At 40.7% G+C, this 25,745-nt stretch overlaps 6 protein-coding genes across 6 annotated transcripts; 4 read left to right on the top strand and 2 right to left on the bottom strand.

Moving 5' to 3' along the window:
- Window positions 1-768: 768 nt before the first annotated feature.
- On the top strand, window positions 769-1,945 carry GCK72_004950 (uncharacterized protein; the record flags this gene model as incomplete). Its single annotated transcript, XM_053724961.1, has 2 exons — window positions 769-855; window positions 1,445-1,945. The coding sequence occupies 2 exons, from the start codon at window positions 769-771 to the stop codon at window positions 1,943-1,945; spliced, it is 588 nt and encodes a 195-aa protein (XP_053589155.1).
- On the bottom strand, window positions 917-5,282 carry GCK72_004949 (uncharacterized protein; the record flags this gene model as incomplete). Its single annotated transcript, XM_053724960.1, has 14 exons — window positions 917-1,031; window positions 1,137-1,358; window positions 1,407-2,014; window positions 2,184-2,368; window positions 2,421-3,246; window positions 3,316-3,605; window positions 3,677-3,748; window positions 3,794-3,877; window positions 3,968-4,237; window positions 4,306-4,401; window positions 4,534-4,668; window positions 4,772-4,888; window positions 4,981-5,103; window positions 5,150-5,282. The coding sequence occupies 14 exons, from the start codon at window positions 5,280-5,282 to the stop codon at window positions 917-919; spliced, it is 3,276 nt and encodes a 1,091-aa protein (XP_053589154.1).
- GCK72_004948 (uncharacterized protein) lies at window positions 4,968-5,289 on the top strand (the record flags this gene model as incomplete). The annotated part of the gene is made up of 2 exons (XM_053724959.1): window positions 4,968-5,079; window positions 5,141-5,289. The coding sequence occupies 2 exons, from the start codon at window positions 4,968-4,970 to the stop codon at window positions 5,287-5,289; spliced, it is 261 nt and encodes an 86-aa protein (XP_053589153.1).
- A 7,046-nt stretch (window positions 5,290-12,335) lies between these two features.
- GCK72_004947 (uncharacterized protein) lies at window positions 12,336-17,455 on the top strand (the record flags this gene model as incomplete). Its single annotated transcript, XM_053724958.1, has 10 exons — window positions 12,336-12,399; window positions 13,104-13,178; window positions 13,720-13,799; window positions 13,962-14,072; window positions 14,143-14,241; window positions 14,327-14,562; window positions 15,108-15,375; window positions 15,431-15,716; window positions 16,288-17,030; window positions 17,396-17,455. The coding sequence occupies 10 exons, from the start codon at window positions 12,336-12,338 to the stop codon at window positions 17,453-17,455; spliced, it is 2,022 nt and encodes a 673-aa protein (XP_053589152.1).
- Window positions 17,456-23,006: 5,551 nt separating this feature from the next.
- On the bottom strand, window positions 23,007-24,132 carry GCK72_004946 (uncharacterized protein; the record flags this gene model as incomplete). Its single annotated transcript, XM_003116917.2, has 4 exons — window positions 23,007-23,163; window positions 23,212-23,834; window positions 23,890-24,078; window positions 24,127-24,132. The coding sequence occupies 4 exons, from the start codon at window positions 24,130-24,132 to the stop codon at window positions 23,007-23,009; spliced, it is 975 nt and encodes a 324-aa protein (XP_003116965.2).
- A 182-nt stretch (window positions 24,133-24,314) lies between these two features.
- Window positions 24,315-25,394, top strand: GCK72_004945 (uncharacterized protein; the record flags this gene model as incomplete). Its single annotated transcript, XM_003116767.2, has 4 exons — window positions 24,315-24,389; window positions 24,437-24,663; window positions 24,718-24,874; window positions 24,921-25,394. 4 exons carry the CDS (start codon window positions 24,315-24,317, stop codon window positions 25,392-25,394), a joined length of 933 nt encoding a protein of 310 aa, XP_003116815.2.
- Window positions 25,395-25,745: the final 351 nt, after the last annotated feature.

Genomic DNA, 25,745 nt, shown 5'->3' with positions numbered 1-25,745 from the left:
GGAAGCCCCCTCATTTTTCCATTTCCCCAAACACTATCCAGTCTATCTTTCTCCCTGTTTTCCTATGCATTTGGATGTCTTTTAACTGAGATTCTCACCAGATCTAATTGATCTTTTTCTGTATTATTTGATTTATTTATCTGTCTGTTATTATGCTTCTTTTCTTGTAATCATTTTTTAACTCAAAAGTATCTGAAAGTAACTAAGTAAACTGATTGTTACTAAATTTTGTTGAATTCTGGGTTTCTGGAATGTGGAAGAAAGGAATCATTTAATCCAAAATCACAGTTTTCAGAGTAATTTACAAGAAATTCTAGAATGGTTTTGCCAGTATGTTTGGGAAGAGATCGAAAGCGTGGAGAGGATTGGACGTGGTTTTCGGTTCGGGAGATCACGTTTTTGTTTCAAAGGGAGAAGGGAGGCTGATGCTATCCAAATCGTGGTGTACAACCACGCTGACTTCATTGATCTTGGAAAGAACAGTTCAGTCTCGCATCCTAAATGAGATTCTCTTCAGATCCAACTTGCTGAAAATCATTTGAAATTTTCTTCACTGCATATGTACTGTTGATCTGTTGGTTTATCCAGATGTCTCAATTTCGTTTTTTGATAAATGGAAGAACGCAAAAACTTCGATCCAAAACGTTTTTATTAAAAATTTCTTAAGAAAACATAAAAATTAAGAATAGTTTCGGCAGTAAGTTTTGGGGAGAAAGATCGATGGAAATGAAATTGAAAATTAATAAAAGGATATGAGATTGATGGGGGATGGGAAATGGTTCGGTGGTCTATTCAGGAGATCATCATACTTTGGATTTTGGATTCAATGGGATGAAGAGATTCAGTGAAGATTTGGTGGGTGGGATGGAAAAAAAGAACAATTAAAAATGAGATGGCAGATGGATTCAAATATTCTTCACTGCATGGTTTCTTCAGCTTTGATTTCCCGAAGAACTCTATCGTGAAGCTCTTTCAGCTCTTCCATTGAAGAATGTTGGTAGAAGGTGAAGTACTGCAGCTTGAATCGTGAACTGAAAATCGAAATGTGAATATTTGAGAAAAAAAAGAAAAAAAAATTAGTCTAACTCTCAACCCATAATTCATCACTTTTTATTTGAAAAACGTTGGAAACTCACTTTGGAAGACACTGGAAGCAATGTGGATGATTGATAATTTCGAACGTATTTGTATCTGGGGTTGGGACCTTCGCATCTCCGAAACCAACGAAGTTGTTGAGGCACTCTCTGCACTTCCAGCATCTTTCAACTGTATGCACATATGGATTGGTGGCCGCATCTTCCACTTGCAGGCCATGTGCATCAAGGAAGTCTAGCTCCATTTGAGCTTTGGTGAGGCTTCTGAAAAATGATTGGGATAGGTATTGAAATATTTCAAATAAAACTCACCTCATGAGCATCGCCTTCACCAACTTTTTCATCTTTAGATCCATCGGCGCTTTCTCCCGAATCATTTCCCAGAGGATCGTCTCGATTGGCATGATAGACGTGTCCTTGTTGGCCACATAGTTATCATGCATGATGCCTGCGACGGCCAATTGGATGAACGTTGGTTGCCCAACATTCCAGGAGATATTGTGGGCAAATCCATTGGCTTGAACCCAGTGGAATGTTCCAGGCCCGACAAAGACCATGTCTCCTTTCCTTTGAAGGAACTTTTGGACTGGAATTTTCGCTTGAAGGAGATCGCCTTCAAATGGCCAAAACTCTTGCTTGTAGATTTGGCCTCGTTCCAAGTTCATCCCAAGCTTGCATTTGGCCATCTTTTGGAGTTGTCCAACGAACTCCAAAGGTACCCCATACCAACAAGAGGTGGATGGCCCAAGGCTATGATTGACGGAGCCGAGACCACTGTTCTCCAAGTGAGCACCAGTTCTGACTCCTGGTACCTTCAGATAGAGTTGTGGCTTGTTCAGTCCTGGAATTGACTCTTTGGTGTAACCGAGAAGAGTCCGGGTTCCATCTGGTGCCAGGAAGTGCGGGAACTTGGCTACGTTCTGAAATACAAATTGCTTGAGTAATATGATTTTTTGGAGAATCCAGGGAATCGAAATAGAAACTTTCAGAACTCGGATTCTCAAGAATCCTATAGTCCATGACTTAAAATCCGGAAAGTGAGAACCCCGAATTTCCGAAATTTTCAAACTGAAAATTCTCCAAACCAACCTCTGCTTGGACCGGGAATTTTTTATAGTCATCAAGGTCCATATTAGTTCCGAAGGCGATCAGGGTAGCTTGGGAATGGGTTATGCATCCGTGATTTTCCATCGTCAACTCCGTCTGTATGAATGTTGCAAATTGTTTCATGATGTCATCTGTGTGTTCGGGATGCTCGATGATCGCGAGATAAACTGAAAACAAGAAACAATTATATTCAATGTGACTCTACCGTAAACAACTCACCATTAGTCGACTGTTTGCGAAGATTAGTGATATATTTGGCAAACTCCTTGAAAGCTACTTTATGCTTGTAGTGGTTACTTCTCCATTTTGATGACAGTTGCTCTTTCTTAATGCTTTTTCCATGTGTAGGGAAATTTGATGAAGTTGGTTGCGGAATCATCCGGAGCACTGTCAAATCGTAATCCTTGGCAATCTCCTTGAACTTCTCCACCGAGAACTGATCGGCATCGAGACCAATGACGTTGCCGATGTTCTTGATCAAGCACATGCTAGTGCCATTGATGATCTTTTCAACCTTCGCCATTTCCTCATCTGATCCTGTTTCGACAGTATACGTGGCCACTGGCAAGTATCCTCTTGACTCGAGATTGTCTTCATGTCCGTATTTTGCGAAGACCTTCAGTTCCTTATCCACCAAGTCACTTTTTTCATCGAATAGGAACATATTTTTTTCATTGTCAATATCAGCATACACATGATTGATACCAGTTTTCTGATATAGTTTTGCTTTCTCGATGATCTCATCACTGGTCGAATTCAATGAATCGAGATATGGGGAACCAGTGAAGTGGATGGACTTTGGGATGTGAATTTCCTTTTTGCGTGGATTGGAGGCTGATTTTTTAGTAGCCGGAGTACCAGATTTTCTGGTTGGTGTCGAGTCAGATGGAGCAGGTTGGTCGTTTGGTCTTGTGGTGGCTGAATTGGGCATTGGAATCGCGTCAGCCTGAACCATCTCAGCCATTTTCTTTTCCAATCCACGAAACTCATCAGGCATTGGCAGCATCTCGTCAAGTGGAAATTCGTAGGAGTAGCAATGTCTCTCCTGGAACATAAAGAAACAATAAGAAGAGTCTTTGATAGTTTTTCAAGGTGTCTTGTATGTATAACTCACCTTCACTGGTCCTGTCCATTTCTCAATCTTCTTCGCGGCTTCTTCAGACATTGGTAACTGAAGCTCCTCATGAGCGGAGAGCAGACAAGATGCTGCCATCCATTCACGGGAATACGGATGGACATCCCATGGTTTCATTTTAAGGATTGGAACACGATTATCGGGAGCCTTCTTTCTGTTATGTGACCGCATATCTTCTGTGCCGTCCAATTTCAACTTTTTCGGCTTCGGAGATTTTCCTTCATCAAAAGATTCGTCGGAAGTGGACGAAACAGAGTTCGATGATTCATCTGGAAAATAACAGGTTTTAAAAGTGATTTTGAATGATTTTGAAAGTCTTTTAAAAGACAAAGATGCTCACCAGATCCTGTAGACATCGAGGGACGTCCTCTCTTATTCCGCAGGTTTTGAACAGGTCCTCCAGACAATTCAGCTGAAAACTGTTGATTTGAGTCTATCCAGAGAGTTGAAAACTCACCAGAAACTTCACAAGGCGGAGCATGAACTTTCCTCGGTCTTCCTGGTTTTCCTCTACGAGCCAGTTGTCGATCCAGTTCTTCTCCTGAAATTTCGTTGATTGATAAGGAAACTTTTTTATTTTTCCAGGAGTGTTGAATATCTGTTTCGAGTCTACCGATATTAAAAATCTCACCACGATTCAAGATTCTAGACGACGTTGGCGGCTCTTCTTCTTTTTTCTCTCCAGTAGAAGCCACGTGTTCAGATTCATTTGTCATCGATACTTCTGGAATTTGTTTCTCACTAGAAGACGTCGCCGACTCCATCTTCTTTTCATCGGTCTCCATCACTTTATCTCCATTGGAAGATTCACGAGACTCTTCGACAGATGTAGCTGGTTCCTCCTCCTTTTTCTCTTCTACGTTGGAAACCAAAGCCCTCAAATATTCATTAGGCGACAATTCTGAAATATTTTATAATTCAAGTTTGCTCATTTTCCGTGAATTTCTGCTTTCAGCCAATAATACTCACGAGAACTTGCTGATGATGTCGTCGTCGGCTGCTCCTTCTTCTGTTCATTCTTCTCTTCGCAGACAATAAATAGATCTGAGTCGTCGGAAGATTGCTCTAAAAAGTTTTGAATTGTCTACAGATAATTTTAGAAGTTATGTGAAAAACTGAGACTATTCTGACAGAAATAGTATCAATTTCTTCAATTTTCAGAACTTAATCTTGATTGAAAGTGGAAAAGAAACTCACCAGAAGTTTCAGAATGCGTCTCTTGATCAACTGAAACACGCTCAGAACTAGTCGCCGAATGTCCATTAGACTTGGTCTGTTCATCCGTCTTCTCTCCATTAGATACCATCACATCAGATCCACCAGTAGACTCTTCTGAAATATTTAGGTGTATTTTCTTAATTTCTTTGCGAGAAAACATAAAAATCTTTGGAATTTTTCGAAATTATTATCCGTAGGAAGTGCATTTCAAACTCACCAACAGATACACGATCAGATCCATTCGTCATCGCATTTTCAGAAGGCATTGGGCTCTCATCCTTCTTCAAATCATCGATAGCCACAACTCCGGATCCATTTGACTTCTTCGAATCTTCTGAAAATGCTTTCATATTTTTGAGAAAATAATAATTCTGCGATTTTCATTCTTCCAGTAGTTATCTTTGAATACAGGTATGAAAAGCTCACCAGAACTTTCAGATGACGTGGCACCATCAACAACAACGATCTCAGAGTCATTGGTCGTCACATCTTCAGAAGACGTGACCGCTTCCTTAGTGGCCACTGGTACAGATCCATTCGGGAGATCTTCTGAAATTTGATGAATTCAAGACTGTTTATTTTTCAGAAAACTCACCAGATCCTTCAGAAGATGATACTAGTTGTCCATTAGACGGTGCGTCGATTTCCATTGGCTGGACAGAACCAGTTGCCATTTCTCCTGGTGGTTCAGCTGTCTCGCCTCCGGTTAACGGGGGACTTGGATTCATCGCTTGAGAATTCAGAAATCTGTAATCAGTGATTTACAGACGGATCTTTCCCATTTTTTTCGCGAAAAAGTATATCAATAAGAAAAAGGATTTGAGATGTTCATCAAAGGAACTTATTGAAGAAGACCGATGTACAATTCAAATACGTTCCAAAATAAAGAATACGTGTAGTTCTCAATAGAGCGCCAGGGGTATTAGTTATAGTAGTGGTCAGCAATGGACCTCCACTATCGCCGAGGAAGCGTATCGAGAAGGAGAAAACACGCGACTCTCTTCGTTCGCTACACTATTTCTTTTATTTTTTTCTCACTCTCTCTCTCTCTTCCTATTTTCTTTCTCTCTCTTTATCTCTTTTTCTCTCTGTCTCTCTTAGTCCCTCGCTGGAAAATACGGCCTGGCACGGTGCCACGCTTTCATTATAGAAAAAAGATGGTCTTGTCGAATGAAAACAGTGTATAAATGGGTAAATGAAAGCGAATTATAATCAAGGAAATAAAAAAGGAAAAAAGAAGGAGACGAGCGATTGATTTCGATGAGTCTACGTGTGCCTCTCGAATGTTTGCTCAAGACGTTTACGAATCTAGAGTAAAACGTCTTCAGGAGTATCGAGTGACTCAGGTCAAAAAGTCCAAAAGATTGTCTCATATATGAAAACTACAAAGTGTAATCTTTTGGCTGCTAAGGAAATTAGAAAAATTGGAGTGGGAAGCAAGGAGAGAGAGAGAGAGAGAGAGAGAGAGAGAGAGAGAGAGAAAAGAAAAATGGGTAAAGAGAGTGTTGCTAGGTTCGAATGCATTGGAAGAAGAAGAGAAAATGGTTATCAAGGGGACGAACTAAAGAGAAGGGGTACCCTAGGTGTACGTGACATAAGGTGTTCTTCGAAAGGGCGGTATTTGCATATAACAGGAGATAGATAGATAATGTGGTCAGTGAGAGGAAAGCGTTAAATTGGTTAGATGTGTAAGAAAAGTAGTTATTGGTTGCAAAAGTAGTAATTGGTTGCTTGATTGGATGGCTAGAAGTGGGTTCTGATTACTTTTTGAGAACTTTCCACCTTATCATGAACTTGCTCACACTTGATTGGTTTCTCATGTTAAATTAACAAGTTGTTAGATTCAATACGACTTTCCGAGGATGGTGTATTTCAGGTTTTACTGGATATACATGTTGAGTCGTTAGACAGGAAAATAAGACAAAAAGAGAACAAAGAGACTGTTACGTAAAGGAAGTACCCTTTATTACATGCACAAAGGAATGGTCCTCAGTACTCGTAGATTTTATCGATCTTCGGCAGAGAGAGAGAGAGAGAGAGAGAAGAAGAGGATTACGTGATGGACCACTCTATTCTATTGTATAAAGATGCCGTGCATACGTGCCGAATTTGTATTTCTATACAACAATACGTGACTTTCAAAAGATAAGAGAGCACAAGAGAAAGGAAGGAAACGAGAAGATGGTGGTGCTTGCCGCGATTGCAATAAATATATAGAGGAAGAATGATTTTCATGAATCGTACTGGAAAAGTAGGGAAAGTTTCTCACGATTTACGGGGGAAGATACAAACGAAAAGAAAGGAGAATAATAGTATCTATAGAAAATAACAGGTACATATTACTGTAAAACCTGTAATAGAGGCACGCCCGCTAGCAATAGTTTAGAGCATCCTATCTCGGCGACAGCCGTAGTAACAGTAAGCTAGCGAATCAAAGATATGAAAATTCTTTCAACTGAAGAAATATTCTATGAAGATTAGGCTATATTTTATCAGTTTGTAGCTTTTTGATAATTCCATTGGGATCCGAGATATATCGCTGCGAACGGACATCGCTAAGTGCGTCTCTATTACAGGGTTTACGGTATTTGTAGAAAATAACCGGTATCTTTTCCTAGACTTGAATGAGAAATAGAGATTAGTGCTCTAGGCAACCAGGAACAGATGGATGACCTGGCCAATATACGTACCTCTATCTAACTGAGAGGAAACGGATTTAGTGACTCAATCCTCTAATTAGGATAGGATGCCGTACTGGAACCACCTGGCACCATGCAAAATTAGAAAAGGTTTTTGGGTCATAACAACATTTGTGAGAGACTGGTGTTTTCAGGGGGGAAACGCTTCGGGGTTCAAGTGATCAAAAAAGAACCAAAACGGGTTACCTACTTCTGGAAACTGCCAAGTATTTCCATATACTTTTGGAATGGATGGGGGAAATGGATCGCAAATTGTTTTGAAAAAAATTAATTTAAAGCTGCTCAAAATGTCATATTGACAAAATAAATAAGAAGCATAACGGTCAGAATAATATAATTGTTAAAAGATTTGGTTAAAAGAATATTTCAGAGTACTGTCGAAAAAATAAAGTTTCGACAAAGATTTTCAAAAAAAAAATTTGCGGGCTGGAACACGCAAGCGCATGAAGTTGTGGGCGGAGCTTAAACTGCAAGCTTAATTTAGCGGCGCGGTTCTAATTCCAGTTGTTTTTTTCCAAATTAAGCGAATCTTTTTTTTGAAAATCCTTGTCGAAACTTTATTTTTTCGACAGTAAGAACGAAGATATTTGCAAACGAGGGGTTCGTGCCAATGGTTATTATCTATGAGACAAGAAGAGAATCCACCAGATTTAGAAAAGTATCAATCAACAATAATATAGTAACAGTAAGCTAGCGAATCAATTCCAGTTCAGAAGACTGATATAAAAGTTATGATATCAGTAAATACAATGATCTCCACGATTTGGAAGCCAATTCATATGCCGACTCACGATCAGCTTGCAACGTACTGTCCAAGTCAGTGGTTGTACCTATGGGTTTTGATAAAAAGATAAAGAGGAATAGAAGAAGCTCTGAACATGAAAATATGTATATCTGTACACGGTCTCCTAGACTCCGAGAAAGAACTGCAAGGAAATTTTTGATCTACCTTCATGAAACGAAAAATTTGAGAAATTAGAAGGTCTACTAATTTATTTCTTTGATTTTTAGCTAAAAGCTCCAAAAAATCCTGGTTTCTTATATTTTTTCAGGTCGAAAAGGCAATTTTTCATTTTGATTTCGGAAAAATCTATGGGATTTGTTCATTTCTCAACATTATCCAACGAATGATAACTCAAAACGTGCTCCGGAGATTTGTTCACATTTCTGTAGGACGGTTTTTAAATTTGCTCATTAGTTTTCGAGAAATCGATCAAATGCCGATTTTTTTCTTTTTTTTGTTATTTTCTCGAAAACTAATGAGCAAATTTAAAAACCGTCCTACAGAAATGTGAACAAATCTCCGGAGCACATTTTGAGTTATCATTCGTTGGATAGTGTTGAGAAATTAACAAATCCCATAGATTTTTCCGAAATCAAAATGAAAAATTGCCATGTCGACCTGAAAAAATATAAGAAACCAGGATTTTTTGGATTGAATGGGTGGATAATCCTCTCAGAATAATTCTAAAACTGAAATTTTCTTATTTCTGACCTTAAGCTTCACGCTAAAAAATAATGAAATATTGTTCTAGACCTGCTAATTTCTCAAATTTTTCGTTTCCGGGGGTAGATCAAAAGTTTCCTTGCAGTTACTCGGAGTCTGGGAGACCGTGCTGTACCAAAAGCTATTGTAATAATTACAAACGAGAGGAGAACACAAAACGCGTAAGTTTTTTTGCGAAAGAGGCCTAGTTACTCATAATTTATAGTGTAATAAGAAAAGAGAGGGTTACGGTAGGAAAAGGTTGAATGATTCAGGTAATTTATAGTAGCTTCGAAACATTCAAAGTTTCCTCATCTCAAGAATCGGAATAATGTTAATAGCACTCCCGCCTTGAGAAGCTTTGAGTTCTATGAATTCAAACTTCTTTTCTCCCTACAAACTTGGTTTGAATATCAATAATTCAGCTCTCAGAAAATATAAAATTTGAGACATCTAAACATCCGTACACAGAGACAGACATCTTCAAACTACATGCAAATCGAATCCGCAGTACGTTTCAGTGTCAGTCTGTGTGTCTGGCTTTGTATCCAGATGTCCAAATTTTATATCATTACAAAGCTGAAGGCATGGGGATTCTGAATCAAGTTTCAGATTTTGGATAGGTTAGAAATAAAGCAAGTTATGAAACTTTTAGTGAGGGTGACTCGAAAATTCGGCAATCCCACTATTAAAAAGACTGCAAATCCAGTTATTTTACACCTGCAACTGTAGCATCCTCAGAACCGCTCGTACAAAAAAGTTTAAATTCTAAAGACGACGTCTAGGACAGTTCTGGTAGGTTTTTAGGATACCTTTACATGTTTTCAAAGTTAGACAAGCTCATCCGATATCGGTAAAATTGACAAGGTTGGTGATTTCCAGAACCAGTTCCAAACAGAACTGCCGGATCAGAACCAACTGGATGATTGGGAAGCTTTCCATCATTTGACGGTTATAGTTTGAAGGAGATTCTGAAAATATTGAACCCAATCTGATCCCATTTCTAGACTCGGAAATATTTTCGTCTCCAACGAATTCCTCTTCCGTTTTGCCATATTTTTGTCCTTTTCCTGCTCCCCAATGTATGTTTGTTTGTATACCCACCAAGGTGTTCCCGTGTTCTAGTAGTACAGCTCCCTTCTCTTTCGAGCCAACAACATATGCCTCTCTCTCTCTGGACACCAAATATTTGTCTTTGACCTTCTCTCTTTCTGACTGACCACCCACCACCCGACGACCTTCTCCGATTTTCCCGGCTACCTCTTCAACCTTCCTGCTCCGTCCGTATATTTATACATGCATATATAAAATTTCGATGAAATTTATTTTGACTCTTCCTCCTTTTATAACTTCGTTTTTCATCGTGTTTTTTGTCAATCGTTTTCCGGAGTTTCCGACTTCCTTCATACTTGAGTCTACCGTAATCCGTTAAGTGGTCAGTCTCTTCTTTGTGCCGCTGGTCATTGTGTTCGACCGGGAGAGCACAATGTTTTTGTGCATGATTGACACATCGATTACATATTTTTCTTGTTTTCTCTGAAAAAAGTTTCCATGGTCCAAATAATGCTGAAAAAGTCTTAGACCATAACTCTTAATGCCTCCAGTAAAAAATTTTTTCGAAAATTTAAAATTTTTGGTAGAATTTCTTACATAACGAATAACGATTTGGAATTTGATTTATCTTATTATGTAGTTTTTGGGTTACGGTAACTCTGCGCTTCTTTGAAGGCTCGATTGAGTTGTAACATCGTGCCGGTTTCATGAGTCGAAGAGCTTGTCTCCGCGTGACGTATTGTTTATCCGTTCCAAATTCATATTGATTGAATAAAACAAATCAAGATCTTCAATTTTGTAGTTGACAACTTTTTGATAGCTCTTCTAGTTTTTGAGATATTTGTCTTTGAAGACAAGTAGCTGAAACGTTCTCCTCTTTTCCCCCATTGCGGCTTGAGTCTTCAATTTTTATATTTCTGAAACTGAGAAAGATATCAAAATGCTGTCAACCAAGGTCAAAGAAAATGAAAATCTGTGCTTGAATGAGCCAACATACAGTTTCATGTCCAGTACGGAACGTTCAATTATCAGAAATGTTTTCTTCTCTGTAATTTTTTAAAACTCTATTCCTTATAAATGTTTCTATCAAACTTCCCAATCCCTTATCTCTTCCTAACATTTCATTCTGATCTCTGCTCCTCCAAAAATTCCAAAATTCCTCCCCCCTAAATCCACCGAAGCATAATTATATTGACCAAGGCCTAAAACAAAGTTCAGTTGTAAACCACTGTATGCAACTGATGTGTACGGCATTTCCCTTTTCCATCGACCTCTTTTTCCCGCACAAACTTGCGGCTCAAGATTACGCAGAGAGGTTCTATTTGTTTTGATATACGCCAAGCTTCTGCATTTGCAAATGTATACAGTTCCTTCTTCTTCTTCTTCCGCGCACCGCCCTGTTACTGACCAGCTGACTGACCGTCCCGAGAAGACTCAAGTCATTTATTTATGCGAAACAAACTTTTTCTTCTTCATCTTCTTCTTGCTTCGTGTGCTCTTTTGTTCTATTGCTTCCTCACTCTTCTTGTACAGTTTCAACTCATGCAATGTCTTGTTTATTTATGGAATCCAATTATGAACCGGTACAGAAACCGTGACGGATTTCGCTCTGGCTTGAAGAGTATGCCAGAAAAAGTTCTGAAAATTTTTAACTTTTTTCCTGAGTTCTGAGTTTTTTTGCTGTCCTGATAGTTCCTGAACAATGCTGATTCGGGAAGGTCATGGAGTCAGTTTGGAGTTATGAGACGTGACCTATATCATTGAAAAGCTGAGAAAACAGTGGTTTCAAATATATTTTTAGTTTTTGCCCTCGAGGCGTAGTATTCGAGAAAAACAAGATCAAAGTTCTGAAAACTGACTAATCATTACCTTTCTGACAGGCTAATTCTCTACATTCCCAAACTTTAAACTTGTTTTTCTCGAATACCAGGCCTCTAGAACAAAAATTTAGCATGTACTGGAACCAGCGTTTTATCAGCTTTTCAACGATATATGTCACGTCCCATAACTCTCTCTCTCCTTTAGAAACGCAGAGAAGTCAGACACTCTAGCTTCTCTGCACTCTCGCCCCTTATCAGTTCTAGTAACATGTCTTTGAAGATTCATATTTCAAAAACTAGAAGAGCTAGAAAAAAGTTGTTAACTACAAAAATATAGATCTAGTTGAACTGCAACATGCTAAAATATTGAAGTAATTGGATAACAAATAAGAACATGAGACACCCTTACAGTGACTAATTCTTCGAATTTGAAATTGTTCTTGTTGTCACAAATTTCTGAAGCATCGGTGTTCTTATTTAGCAATTGTTCATAATTTTTTTTTTAATTTTGAAACTTTTCTCTTTTGAAATTTCAAAATCTTCCATCAAAATGTACTCTATTTCTGTAAATCTTGCTGCAACTCCAATAAAACTAGAACCGATTTATCTAAACTCCCATCCAACTTTTTCGAATCTCTCATTTCTCTGTTTTCAATCTCCACGTTGCATATCACCTTCCTAATCTTAAATCCTCCCTATTTGCAGCCAAAAGACCGGTGGGTCATGTCAAGATCCAATCAGGTAGTCACCCAGTTTCCGGCATTGGATCATGAGCCACGTGGTCAAGGTAAGGGTTATCCGAAATAGTTTTAAAAAATAGTGTTACAAGTTTCAATTACAAAACCGAAACTGAACTAGGAGCCACTTGAATTAATAGATTATGCTAATAGAGTACATTGGTTTCACTATTGAACATCATTTCGAACAGAATTCGTTCAAATTTCCCCATTTTTCAAAGACTCTTCGGTTTTCTATCTCACAGTACTGCCCCCTAATCCCTTAATTTCCTGTCACCATAAGTACCGACACCCTCCTTTTCCATTACCTTAATAGATTCATTTCCTTGAGAAGTCGCCTTTTGGAAGAGTAATATGAACCTGAACACCTGTCATAGAAGATAGTCTCACCGCAGAAATAGGCTCATTTCTATTAGATTGCCTAGATTTTTTGCTATTTTTGCTGCTAAAATGATGATTTATTGGGAAGGTATGTAGAATTTGTGTGTCTCACTTTATGCAGAAGCGAGATTTCTGTAACAATGTCTGTTTGTCCGAATGTCCGCCAAAACATAAAAACGCAATAATTATCTCCTCTGTCTCACCAAAAAGTGCAAACAAATACTCGTTTTCTCATTCCCACCCTCTCATAGTCATAGACAACAGTTATTGTCTCCTTGTATCTCATCCAAATCGGAATAGGGAACTTACGGAGAAAAAGAAGAGCAATGAGTTACGAGTATTGACTCTCTCAGTATCGAATGTCACATTTCAGGACCACCACCATCCTATCGAAACTCCGCGGCAACCGAGGACTCATGGAGTACAATGTCCGGAAGTGGGCCTAATCGTGAGTTGATTTTTTCATTGAATTCCAGAGAGTCAGTTGGGACAGAGCCGATAAAATATTATGGTAGGAAAATAAATCATTTGTCTTGATGTTTCTATGTTCGGACTGAAAATGAGATCGCCTGACTTACCATCTCTACAGTTTCTTTTTTTCTGGTCCAGTCCTGACCTAGAACTGGATGTTCAATTTTTCTGATTGTAAAACTTCAAAATCTTTTGGATCCCGAAGTTTTAGTCATGTGGAGTCAAAACTGATACACAGCATAGCTCATAAACAAAAACAACATCCGATGTTACAGAGGATTCAATCTTAAATTCACTAGGAACTGATCGAAATTGAAAAGAACATGGTCTAGCACTTGATCAAAAATTTCATCAAAGTGGGGCAGACCCTACCTGACTTGTCAGTTTTCGAACTTCCAGACTATCAAATATATCTTGTCAAATCATGAATAGAGAAAGTGACCTCTGATAGACCACTCAAGAATTTGTCTGCCTTTCAACATGACTTTCAAATCAAAACATACATTTCTTGCTTACAGAAGCCATGTCAGGACAGCGAAGAAACAGTTGGACCAACCTAGTTCAAGTTGGCGGTGATCCAATGGTGCCAAAGCAAGCGGTGAGTTGTTTTGTTACGGTAGGAAAACTGAGTTTTCTTCAATTTTCATCTGACACAACAATGAGCAGAGATGTGCATCTTTCTGGGCTCAACTCAATTTCAAACAAGATTTGAAAAGCAATTAGAACTTCCAAGACTTTCCAGTTCTCATCTAAATTTCAGCCACCCCGTCCAGCTGCTCCAATGTCGACCACATTCTCCGCTACCTCCAGATCCTCATCTGTATTGGCTATGCAACAACACCAACCCACAGTTTTTACGACACAATTTTCGGTGAGTTCTTATTGAATCATCTTTCGAAAAACTATGTTTTATGTTGTCTGTACCATTTTCTGTTGTCTAGGAGGTTGAGACAGTGCATGCGCGAATTCAGTCGGTCCGCTACATTGATGAGAATGGTGATGATAGTGGTAGAAGCACCAGCCGAGATACGGTGACCGAGGTGCGCGATTCGATTTTTTAGTTTTCTCTTTTTTCTGTTGATATCCTAATAAAAACAGTTTGACTCAAATTCCTCTAACTTCCAGACCCAAGGACAACCTCTCCAGCCACAAAAAGTGTTCTCGACTGATCCAAGACTCGTGTCGATTCCAAGACCAGCTGGAACGATTCACAGTTCTGGAAGTATGCCAGCGTCGAGATCTGGTTCTATAATTATTGGTCCAAACCCATCACCACCAAGACAGAAAAAGAAGGGGAAGGATGCGAAGAGGAAAGATGATAACAAGCCAAAGAGGAATAGGATGCAAGAGTTGAAAAATTTGTGAGTCATCTTTGAATAGTGATGAAAAACTTCGAGAAAAATCAAAATTTCAAAAGGTGACCTAGAGAGATAAAGAAATTATACACTCTGACTTCCCTGCGCTCTCTCACTATCTAATTGTAAGTCTATTACAGAACCGGCCAAAAATATATCATATTTCGCCTTTTTTCAGTTGAAAATGCCCAACTTTGAGAGTGTGTCATAGTAAAACTAACTGTCCCACAAAATAATTTTTATGGGATCGAATAGACCAAGAGTAGAACTGCATTTTTGTAGTTGGCAACTTTTTTTAGCTCTACTTTTGATCTGTTTGATCATAAAATTATGTACTTGGGAGAAGTAGTTTTATTATGACACTCTCAAAGTTGTTGGACATTTTCAACTGAAAAGGACAAAATACATATGATATCATTTTTGCCGGTGCTGTATCATTGAAGATTCACATCTGGAAAACTTGCAAACTACAAATATGTAGCACAATGTTTCCTTTACATAATTTTATTAACAGTGAAAGTAAAACTCCACCAATCGTTCTCATATTCCAGCTGCCAAGGCAAAAAAGTGGCGGGATGTGGCCTCTGTCTCCTCGTCGTCCTTATCGTTGCCATCGTCATTATTATCATCCTCTCCCAAGTTCTTCCTACTCCAAAAACCGCGAACTTCACCTGGATTGCCCCTCCTGCTCTCACCAACGGACAGAACTCATCGTCTCGAATTGACATGAAGACTGAAAAAGGGGGCAGAATCCGGTTCCAAATTACTGGTTCCCCGCCGATCAAGGGAAATTATATCAACTACTATGATTTCGATAAGGTATGTTTTTTTTTTTGAACTAGAGCGAATTTTTTTACTACTCCAAAGTTTCCAGAACCAAGTAGTAGTCATCGATCAATCCCTGAATGCCAACGGAAAGAATCTCTATTGTTTCATCGTTCCTCTCGATAGATCCTCCATGCCAAATGCAGGAGATGTCCGAAAAGCAGCAAAGAGTTCAGTGTTGAGACATCAACAAGAAGATGGATGGCAACAAGTTTGGTCGTGGATTCCGAGTCCACTTCAACAGACAAATGCAGCTCAGAGCATGTTCAGCCCACCAATTCCTGAGTGCAATGGGTCGAGAATTGTTCAGTTGCAGCCGACATCTGATCAGAGAAGTGAGTAGTTATTAGAAATCTTTTTGTTTTGGAAATACAGTAGCGGCCAAAAATGTATCATATTTTGCCTTTATCTGTTGAAAATGCCCGTCTTTGAGAGTGTGTCATGGTAAAACTAGCTGTCCCACAAAATAACTTTTTACGGATCAAACAGACCTAGAATAGAACTTCATTTTTGTAGTTGACAACTTCTTTGTACGGACTCTCTCTAGCAAGTCACATCTCGAAAAAGTGGTTTCTCAATCGTCCCATTTCAGTTCAAAATAGTATGATTTTTGAGCTGTCCACTTAACATTGCTATAACTCTCTAGGAAGTGTCTGTACATAAAAGTTACCAACTACAAAAATGAAGCTCTTGATTTGTTCCATATGATCCATTAAAAATTTTACTTGGTGGGACAATCAGTGATATCGTATCACCCTCTCAAAGTTACTAGTTAGACTATTCCAACTGTGAGACGGCCAAAGTTCGTATATTTTTGCACGGTGCTATATCTTACTTCTCTCTGCGATCTCTCTTGAAGAGTTGGAACACTGAATCCTCTATCTCTCTAAACTTTTATATTTTCAGACCGCCGCTGTACCGACTGCTACGACTTCTGTCTCCCCCAATACGGAATAATGCGAAACGCCTCTGACAACGACAAGGAATACCTGAACATCAAACAACAAGACTGCTTCTATCTCTTCGTTCCAGAGTGGAGAACTTATGCTCAAGCGAACACAATGGAACAGAACCAACAGGATTACGAGAACTACTACCGTAACCGTCAACACCTGCAGGTCTCCTATGGAAGCAACGGACCAAATGACAGTCGATGGATTCCATTGAGTGGAATGCCACGTCAAATGATGAATGCGACTGGAGCATTTGTTGGACAAGTTGGAAATGCCATTGGAAATTTGGGAAGTAATGTGTATGGAATTGTAACTGGACAAGGGCAACAGCAAGGACAGCAAGTCCCTCAGAACATGCAAAACTCAGTGAACCCCCAAGCAGTTCAACAGCAACAAAACTATGGAGTTCCAGTGAATGGTTCACCAGGACCCATGAACACTGTCAGTGGTGCGTTCGGAGCAAATGGACAGTATCAAAATGCCCAAGTTGCTCAAATGCAACAACAGAGAATTCAAAATCAACAGCAACAAATGCAACAGAATCTTCAACCATCTGGATATCACCCTGCTGTGAATGGAGTTGTAAATTTGAATGGAGTGAATGGAGTCAATGGGAATACTGAATACAATGTACAGCCATATCAGGGAACTGGAAGTAATGGACAGAATATTGGACCGGAGATGAGAAGACAAGTGGTAAGGGGCGTTGGGGGTTTTTAGGGAAATGGGTAGACTTTTTGATAACTTTGCTAATCTTTGAGATTTTACGATTTCAAGATAGACTAGTCAGTTAAGGAGACGCAGAGAAATCAGACACTCTAGCATCTCTGCCCTCTCTCACTCTCTCAATTCAGCTTGCATTTGAGATGCATATCTCAAAAGCTAGGCTAGCTAGAAAAAAGTGATCAATTACAAAAATGAAGACTACGCACTGAAAAATGCAAGAATTTAAACTACAAACAAACGGGAGTTTTATAACAAAAGTTACCATTCTTCAAAGTTTGTGGTCAGATTCAGTAATCAACCGAAGTCAAGATTTAAAATAAAAGTATATTATGCAGGGTGCAGAGGTGCTTATGAAACTACGGACTTGTAGACTGGAGATGGGGGTAGTGACGTAGATTGTCACTGATTGTCCGAATTGCAGAGATTGTCTGAATCCGGAGTAAACGAGGGTGAATAGGATGTAGTGGTACCAAGCCAAGAATCAATACGACGATGTTTATCTCAAACTTGGGTAATTAAACCAGAATTAATAGTAACAAGGAAGTCTAAAGAGAAAAGAAAAGAAACTTGTAACAGAAAAAGAGAGCGACCGTCCGGTCGCTCTTAGAAGCTAGGGAATGAGGGAAGAAGGGGGACGGGACGGTCCCTGGTGAGAGAGAAGAGGGATTAGACATTCCAAGTGAGAAATATTATTGGGGAGACATAAATATGATGGGACAGTCATGAGTTGTGTGGGAGGAAATATATTGAAAGAATTATATTGAGAGAATGGAAGAAATATATTGAAAGAATTCAATTAAAAGAATTGATAAGGATTGAGATGAAAGGAAGGTGCTCATCGAGCACACTCCCGCCTTAGATAATGAGTGGGGGGGGGGGGGGGGGGGGGGATTTTGTATGGGGAACACATGTAGAAGGATGAGGGTGGTCTACACATCAAAATCTCACGAGATTCAGTGACGACGGTGATTGCGACGATCACCCGCCTTGTCCTCCTCCTGTCGGCGGTGTTTGCGGTGATCACCCGTCTTGTCCTCCTCCTGTCGACGGTGTTTTCGGTGATCACCCTTGTCCACCCATTTGGTGATTGCCCTCAGACATAACGCACTGTGGTGTCCCGTTTGGTTGCAATAGTGGCATGGCTTTGCTTTGCACTTTTGCTTGCATTTCTGGTCGTCGAGCAAGCATTGGAAGCATCGCCCCTTGTCCATGGCGATGGTTCGTCTCTCGTCCGCCTCTGGGACTGCTGGACAGAGATCGGAGTAGTGATACTCTTTGCAGAATAGGCACTTGGTCGTGCCCTTCTTTGGGTTCTTCTCCAGCTTGCGCATTTTGTATGCGGTATTGTCCACTACGACTTCCACTTTCGATTGAAGACGAGGTTGTGCATCTTGAGGCGATGGAGCTCGCGTTGCTGGAGCCAGTGGCGATGAAGCCCGTGTCGATGGAGCCTGGTGTTCTTCGTGATGCGCGTCGTTGTCCGGTTCGAGGTGGGGAGTGTTGTCCGCATCCTGATGGTGATCGTTGTCGGATCCGTGGACGAGGGGTTCCTCGACGATTTCCACATAGTTGTCCGGGGAAGGGACGTTGCTGACGATCAGTGGTGAATCGGTGTCCGGTCTTGGTGAATGAGAGTCATGTCCGATAGGAGATGAGGCTCCCCCTCTCTCGGGTTGGACGAGCATGTCCAGGATGAGATCCAACTTTGCTTTCACTGCAGCAAGACGGCCGTTCATCGCTCGGAGAGTTGTGTCTCGGAGTGTGTCCATGTCTGTAAGAATCATTGTTATCCGACGGGACGGAGGTGAATGAGACGATGAACGATTAGGAGATGGTGAGTGTGGATTTGAGGAATTGAGATGTGAGAGAGTGAGGAGAGAGTAATTGGGTATGTCAGATGATTGTGAACGAAAATTGGTGAGGTTTGGGATGATGAGGTGTCCCAGAGTGTCTGGAACGTGAGCAAGATGAGGGGCGGTGGTGATTTTGGTGGGTGTGATGTTGTGATCCCTCTTTTCGACTGTGTCTTCGAAGAATTGGATTGTTTTCTTGTCCCTCTCGGATTGTTCTTCTTTGAGTGATCCTGAGAACTCGTTAGGTTTCTTCATCAGTGTGTCTCTCATCTGCTCGTCCTCTGCTTTCCTTCCTGGATCGTGAGGATCTGAATTGAGAGCCATGACGATGACTTTGTCCTCTTCGAACCTTGGTTGGTATGAGTTGTCTTTGGTGGATCCCATTGTTGCGAATCCATCTTTGGTTTCGATCAGGCCGACTCCTGATGGCATCTGGATGAGTTGTCCGGTGACGATTTCCATCCAGTAGTCGGTTCCGAGGATCATGTCTGGTTCTGAGGTTGTCCTGAGGGAGTCCTCATTGATTTCCAGCTTTTCCTTTAGAAGGAATTGCATGTCTTGATGTGTGAGTGGAGCTTTGGAGATGCGTCCAACTAGTGAATCTGCTACGTAGACGTCCATCTGGATTCGTGTGTCCTTTAGGCGTAGCTGGATTTGGGAACGTCCGAACTGTTTCTTCTGGCACGCAGAGTCGAACGCGTTTGCGTCAACCTTGACTTCTCCAAGATTTGGAAGGTTCCATCGGTTGAGTAGGCTGCGAGTGATGAATGTCTGGTCCGAGCCTGAGTCTAGCATCACTGTGATCCCTTCCCATTGTCCTGTGGAGTGATTGTATGCTTTGGTGACAATTGTTGGAATAAACCCTCGGTTTGTCCCTCTTGTTTTGGCTGACGCTATGGTGTGGATTTCGTCTGGCTTGTTGTCGGAGTTGTCCATTTCACAGACTGTGTTGTCCCCTTGTAGGGCCATAGCTGCTGTAGTTGTTGACGATGAGGAGCTCTTCTTTTGATCTTGTTTCTTGAATGTCTTTGGAGGCAGCGCTTCCTTGTGTTTCTCGAAACAACATGAAGAGTGGTGATCCTTGTTGCACACGGGACACATCTTCGATTTGCAATCTTTTGGAGTGTGTCCAGTCTTGGTGCAGCGTGTGCATCTTGCTTCGGTTTTCAGGATCTGTAGTCGATCCATTGGATTGGGTTTGGTTGGGCAGTGTCCAAAGAAGTGGCCTTTTTCTTTGCAGAAAATGCATGGGTCATCATTCTTCCTGAATGGTGTCTTGTTGTCCCGTTTGTTGTCCTTGGACTTTTGCTGCTTCTGTGTCGAGTTGTCCATGTTCTTGGTTTTCTCTTCTTTCTTCAAGAGCATGTTCAGAGATTCTTCTCTGATAATGACATTCTCCAGGTCCTCGAGTATTTTGTCAAGTGTCCAGTCTCCTGGTGAGTCGAGTTTTTTCTTGTAGACATCCTCCTGGATTCGATGGGCGAATTTGCTGACGATTTCGTCCTTCATCATTCGAGTGTCTACATTCTCCTGGTAGTCCTTGAGTTGGTTGGTGGTGATCAAGATCTTCTCGAAGAGTTTCCTCTGATCTGTGGTATGTCCTGAAGTTGCGGTTTCTTTCTTCAGTTGTGCGGTGAGCTGGGAGACAATTTGCTCTTGGTCGTTGTATCTCTTTTTCAGCAAAGCGACCGCCTTATTGTAGTTGTCTCCTGTGATCTTGAAGCGAGCAATGAGTTCTCGAGGTTCGCCTTCAAGTAAGTTCAAGAGTTTGTTGAACTTGAATAGATCTGGTTGTTCAGATTTGTGGATCAGTTCTTCGAATTGTGTCCAGAATGCTTCGAATTCCCAAACATTTCCTTTGAATTTGCTGATCCTGGTGTTCTCGATGAGGTATTCCCTGAATCCAAACTGTTGTGGTGGATTTGGAGCTGGAATATTGTTCGGTTGTATTGGCAGTGTCCGACTGTCCTCTCTCGAAGCTTGTTGAGTAGTGAGTGATGAGATTCGGTTGAGTTGATGTCTCAACCGGATCAGACTGTCGATGGCGTCTTCGCGTACATCCAGTGCTTCTGCGATTCTGGTCTCTGCATCTTTTGTTGCTTCCTCATTGGCTGGTGGGATCTTGTCCACTTCCACTTCGAAGTTGTTCAGGGCCTTGTCCAGGTTGTCTGATTTGGTTTCGATAGTGGTGAGCAGTAGCTGAAGGTCTTCTTTATAGGGTAAAGTTTCTTCAGTTGTTTTGTCCTCGATGAAGTCCAGTTGTGTTGTTGTTGCTGTCAACTTTTCTTCAAGTCCCTTAACTGCCTTCGTGAGTGCAGCTTTTTTCCCTGCTAGAGACATGGTTGTTGAATGTTTGTCCGAAAGTCACGTGTCCAACTGTGAGACAGAAGCAAGGTCTTGCGGCTTGTGTGACTTTTTGTTCGATCGAAGCAGTGGGTGACTCAGATGTATGAAGGTCGTCCGAGGCGTAGTGTCCCTCTCCTCTTTGTATGACGGAGAGTGTTGGTGCTTGTCTTAGTGTAAAAATTTTGAATTTTCCACTGTTGACTTAGCGCGTTAGTGTCCAATAGATTGTCCACTGGAGAAGTTGAATTGTTAGTGTCCAATTTTCGAATTGTCCACTGGAGAAGTTGGAATGTTAGTGTCCAATTGTTGAATTGTCCACTGGAGAAGTTGGATTGTTAGTGTCCAATTGTAGAATTGTCCACTGGAGATGTCCGTCCGGTAGTTTGAAGTCGATGCTCGCCTTTATCAGAAGAGTTCTGATGCCACGCGGGAAGTCTTTCAATTGGTCTGATGCACCATATGCAGGGTGCAGAGGTGCTTATGAAACTACGGACTTGTAGACATATATTATGTTGGTAACTTTGTAATATCTCTTTATTTTATTTTATAAAAAGCAATTTCCAGCCCTACACGTTCAACTCCAACATCAACAGCGGCTACACCAATCAACAGTGAGTTCCCCAGTATGCAACTTTGCTCTGTTGAGAATATTCTCTATGCTATGCACGATAAATCGTCTCCCTAAATTAATTTCTTTAACTTCTAGACCCCAAGTCTCATCTGGAAATACTAACACGAATATGAACGGGTTCGGAGCTTCTCCGAGCTACGAAACACCTCAATATGGATTCAATAAGTCAGTTTATTTCTTTTGAATCCTGAAATTAACTATTCAGTTCCAGCAATGATCCCAGAAACCAAGTTGGTGGATTGAATGGAAATGGACTAGGGAATAGTGTGAATAGCCAGCACCAAATCTCAGTGAGCGCTCATACAAATGCTCCAAGAATCGGGAGGTAAAAATTGATTATCATAAGAAATTGATGTCATATTTTGCTGTTTTTCAGTGTCCTGAACGAGTTCGGTAACCCAGTGAACATTCATCCATCTCAACAATCCGTGCAGTCTCAACCAATTGTGTCTGGACAAGTGAATCAGGTGGTACCTCAAGGATACGGTGGACAAATAACAAATCCAAATTATATCTCTACTTCTGGAGGAGTCGCTCCAGATGATCGGGATGTTTTCTCACAACGTCTTCAGCAATTGATGGTAAGACTTAGGCTTGAAAAACTCAATACTCTAAAATTCACTTATTTTCAGGGCAACCCATCACAATACCGTCCAGACGTGGAACCAGTCAACTACAATGTTCCCCAGTACAGTCAACCGAACCGCCCGGATGCTCTCTCCCGACAAGGCCGTATCTTTAAGTAAATCTCTTTCCTTCTTTTCCCCTTTAGTTTGTACCTCCCACCTCAAACTCATTCCAAAATGCTCAATTCTTTTTGTTTTTCTTTCTAGAAGAGTCCTCCTAGACACCGTGTAGTTGGTGCTGAAATCCGTATAGCTGAATCCAAATGCTAGTCAAAAAAACAGTGTTTGTATAAACTAAAAGAAGACCAAATACCTCTGATAATCTATTGTTTTTACTTAATTTTTAAATTATTTTTACGCAATGTCTTTCTTCATTCTGTGATATGATCTAATATATCCTATTTATAGCTAATTTATTTGATTTTCCTACCTAAAGATATTCTGAAATTGACAACATTCTAAATACCAATAAATCTCTTTATTTATACAATCAGAGTCCCAATACATCCCATTCGAATTCAGCATTGTCATCCACAAATTTCACACAACTCGCCAGAATATTCTGGAATTTCGAGTAGTCAGGAGTGGAAGTTTGACGGAGACGACGGAGATTTCGGTCGAAACTCGCGTATTTTGAGGGCATCGATCTGAAAAGGTGAAATTTGGAAAAGTCACTGCTCTTACGGATAACTTACGGATAAATCACTTCATGCTTCAAAATCTTCTTCATCTGCGCCATCTCATCCACCGATTCCACATCACGCCACGGCAAGTAACCCTCAATTAATTCGGCCATCGTATAATACAAACACCACAAATCGTCAACTGGTCCCTGCTCCCGACGATCATGCATTCGATACGAGCAGTATCTTGTCGTGCCACGGAATCCACAATAGTGACGACTGTCTCGATGACTTCCGTCGTCGTTTCGAAACTTTCTCGACATGCCGAAATCCACGAGATAGACGGTTTTCCGTTTCTCATCGAGACCCAGACAACAATTAGTTGGTTTCAGATCTCGATGGAGCCATCCTTTTCCATGAAGAAGTGATAATGCCTCAATGATTTGGATACCGATTCGAATTGCCGATGTGATGGAAATCTTTCTAGTTGGAAGAAGTTTCCGGATGTCTCCAAGATTCTTCCCGAGCATTTGCATTACAATAAAGTTGTATAAGGAGTGGGGACCAATATAATAGACGATTGGAAAGTGTTTGATTCCAAACATATCATCGAGAACCTTCGACTCGAGAATCATTCTTTGTGAGTCATTTGTTGTGGCACGCTCCACTTTTACTGCAACTTCCTCTTGGGTTTCCTGAAAAATAATAGTCTTGAATTGAAAATACAACTTTTTCAAAAAAAAAACTTACCAAATTTCTTGCCCGATAAACCTGTCCAAATCCTCCGCCAGCTATCATTTTTTCCACCAGAAAGCTCTCATTCCTCCCGAGCAACGTGTCTTTTTCGAGGTAAGCAGGCGCGTTTTTTCCACGGAGATCCGGCTGCTTCTGACCGAATTGTTTCAGATGACCGTGGTTTTTGTTGACATTTCGGTTACGCTGAAATGGGTCTCACCACGAAAATATTGGGAAGAAGAGGTGACTCACGATCATCGAGTGTTCTTGTTTCCAATCAATCTATCAAGAAATGAAAATTAAAATTTTTTCAGATGTAGTCACGTGTACTAATTAGAAACAAGACAACGCGGCATCCTAGAAACATAATTAGAAAATGACACGTGTCGCTTTTTTTCAAAAGTCTCGTAACAAGAATTCTAAAACAGTTTATTCAAAAAATGGCTTTCTGTAAAAATCCGGAAAAATTCTTTCCAGTTTTGACATCACCGGTTCTTCGTGATGGAGCATTCAAGGTAATTCATAGCATGTGTGATCTACCAATCTGAAATTCCAACTTTAGGGAAAACTAGCACTTGTTACCGGTGGAGGAACTGGAATCGGGAAGGCAATCGCCTCAACTTTCGCTCAACTTGGCGCCACTGTGGCAATCGCGTCAAGAAATATGGAAAAGTTGACACTAACTGCCACTGATATTACAAAGAATACGGGCGGTATCTGTGAACCGTTTCAAATGGATATTCGTAATCCCGAAATGGTTACCAACGCGTTTGATGAGATTCATAAGAAGTGAGTTTAGTTGGTTGGTGGTGAGACAATTCGAGTCTAGCCTCCCGGTTTCAGATTCGGCAAAAATCCAGAAATTCTAGTCAATAATGCTGCTGGAAACTTCATTATGGCTACCGAGCGTCTCTCGGCTAATGCTTACGGAACTATCATTGATATAGTGCTGAAAGGGACAATGAATGTGACGACAGAACTTGGAAGACGTTGTATTCAGGTGGGAAGATTGAAATGTCCAATTTTTCAACAATGAAAAATTCCAGAACAACACTGGCGCCTCAATAACGTCAATCACTGCAAACTATGCAAGATCAGGCGGCCCATTCGTCGTTCCATCAGCCGTATCAAAAGCTGGAATTGAGACAATGACCAAGTCTCTCTCAACTGAATGGTCAAAATATGGGCTCCGTTTCAATGCAGTATCTCCTGGACCGATCCCAACAAAAGGCGCGTGGGGAAGACTATTCGCTGGAGAAATGGCCGATTGTGAGGAAAATATGAAGGAACGTAATCCGGAAGGACGAGTTGGAACTGTTGAAGAGGTTGCTAACCTAGTTGCATTTGTTTCATCCGATCACATGTCATTCTTGAATGGAACAATTATCGATTTGGACGGTGCACAACAACACATGCATCATGGTTCACATATGGGAGAATTCTTGCACGAATGGGATAAGAATACATGGGATGAGACGGAGAATGTGATTCGTGGAAGAACTGGAAAAGAAAAGGCTTGAAATTACATTTTGTTTAATTATTGGGGAAAAAATGAAATGTAACACCCAGTATAACGCGAACCATTTAGAATCTGTGGTCCACAACGCCAAGGCGATTTCTATTGCAGAGCACTTTAGCCACGTAGTCATTGCAATACTGGCGGCGCGAAATAAAGCCTGCGTTGAGGGAGAGAATCGAACTCGCGAGTGTTCGACCAAAGGACGAAAACACTAACAAGTCGACCACTCGGGTAGGTGGCAAAAGACGTGAAAGCGAGTGTATAAGAGACTGCGGTGTGTGGAGAGAGAGACAAGGTTTATTCATTCGAAGTACAGCTGATATTTCTTACATTTTCAATAAAAGAAAGGTAG

The sequence above is a fragment of the Caenorhabditis remanei genome, chromosome II, assembly GCF_010183535.1.
Source record: "Caenorhabditis remanei strain PX506 chromosome II, whole genome shotgun sequence".
NCBI lineage: Eukaryota > Metazoa > Nematoda > Chromadorea > Rhabditida > Rhabditidae > Caenorhabditis > Caenorhabditis remanei.
This window is presented reverse-complemented; position numbering and strand designations above follow the sequence as displayed.